This window comes from Morus notabilis, unplaced genomic scaffold (genome assembly GCF_000414095.1).
Source record: "Morus notabilis unplaced genomic scaffold, ASM41409v2 Scaffold139, whole genome shotgun sequence".
NCBI classification, from domain to species: domain Eukaryota; kingdom Viridiplantae; phylum Streptophyta; class Magnoliopsida; order Rosales; family Moraceae; genus Morus; species Morus notabilis.
The window spans coordinates 106071-107926 of NW_010361068.1; the positions used below are offsets into that span (position 1 = coordinate 106071).

At 33.8% G+C, this 1856-nt stretch overlaps 1 protein-coding gene across 1 annotated transcript; it reads left to right on the top strand.

Annotated features, from left to right (window-relative positions):
- Nucleotides 1–620: 620 nt before the first annotated feature.
- Nucleotides 621–1387, top strand: LOC21408039. The gene has a single exon (XM_010098287.2). The coding sequence runs from the start codon at nucleotides 869–871 to the stop codon at nucleotides 1145–1147; it is 279 nt and encodes a 92-aa protein (XP_010096589.1). The 5' UTR covers nucleotides 621–868; the 3' UTR covers nucleotides 1148–1387.
- Nucleotides 1388–1856: the final 469 nt, after the last annotated feature.

The window sequence follows — 1856 nt, forward strand, 5'->3', positions numbered from 1 at the left end:
TAATAATAGTTTTATTATTTTATATTAAATATAATAATAAATATACATTATATTGTAATTATATATATTATATTATAGTATAATATAATATAATTATTATTTTTAATAATTTCAGTTATTATTTTAATGATATTATTATATTATATATCATAATTATATAATATATTATATAATAATAGTTTTTTTATATTATAGTATAATATAATATAATCATAATTTTTAATTATTCACGTAAATTTAATCTTATAATTTATCAAATACTATTACACTAATTTTAAAATCAATACAACTATTATAATTATAATTTATTAAATATTTAATTACTTTTTATAACAAATATTTTTTCATTCAACACAATTAAAAATAATTTTTTTAAAATATACAGCTCTACTAAACTAAGCCTCGGTGCGTTAAATTCCCCCTCCCTTTCACTGAATCAAGTTAGCTCTAGCTCCCTACCCATGACGTCTGCTTTGGGAACCCACCACAGTATAATACTATTTTTATCTTTCAACAAAAAAACAACATTATAGATTTTTTAAATCCAAATTCCAAAATACCAATATTAATATTAATTTCCCATTTCCATTTACATTTTTATATTATGGTGGCCTATCGAGGCAAAGAAGGCCCAGGTGATACCCACTGCCACACCCCATCTGCAAACCCCCTCCCTTTTTTCCCCCTAAACCCACTATAAATACCAACTCTAATCCCACCATTCTCTCCAAAGCTAATTTTCACTTCTCTCAGTTTCTCTCCAAAAAAAAAAAAAAACACACAACTCTTTACTCAAGCTCTTTCTTCCCCCCTTTCTCTGTTACAACACTTAAGAAGGAAAGGGGATTTTCTTTTACAGCAAAATCAAATGGCTTCTTCCGGTGTCGTCGTTGTGAATCCTCCGCCGAGCTTCTACCTCGACGAGAAATGGAAGCTCTCGAAGAAGGAGAGCTTGTCCCGGAGCCGATCGTCGTCGTTTCCTCTGGTGAAGAACAATTCTTCGTCGTCGTCGTCGGCGGCGTCGCGGAGGAGGTGCTCGTTCACGAGAAAGTGTGCGAGGCTGGTGAAGGAGCAGAGGGCTCGCTTCTACATCATGAGGCGCTGCGTCACCATGCTCATCTGCTGGCGCGATTACAGCGATTCCTGAACGCAGATGTAGTGAGAGAAAGTCCAAATATCTAGAGAGAGAAAGCGATGGCTTCCCGCTTCTGTCTGTTCCTCTTTCTCTCTCTCTCTCTCTCTCTGTCCTTGTTTCAATCCGGTGATATCTTTTTGGGGAGGGTTTTTTGCTTGCGTAGTTCTTCGTTTTGGCGTTTTCTGTCTCGACGAGAAGAGAAACGGAAAGAAGAAGAAATGATGATGATGAAGAAGAGAAGAGAGAGAGAGATAAGAGATATATATACTTGTAAATAGAGATTTTTTTTTCTTTTTTTTAGACGGTAGATTTTTTTGGGCTCTGAATCTCCAATGATGAAGGAGACGGGGTTCTTATGTTATTTTTCTCTGTTATTTTCATCCGAGATTTAGAGTTTTTTTTCTTAACATTTCAATGAACGAGAGAAAAAATCAAAAGTATAGGTTTGACCATCATCATATACGCTTTTTTTTTTTTTTTTTCTGTTATGGTTGTTTATTTCAGATTAATTTTGTGTCTGGGAATTTGGGTTTTTCTTGCTCTTTTTTTCTTTTGATGATGATTGAAGTGATGAGGTTTTCCTTCAAAATCTGACATAGAAAGAAGGAGATTCCATCTCAGGCTTTCAGTTTCAGCCATTGCAGAGCCCCTGATGGAATTGTGGATCTGGTGAGTTCGGCTGACGCAGATTTTTATTTCTTTAATTGTTTTTTAATTTTTT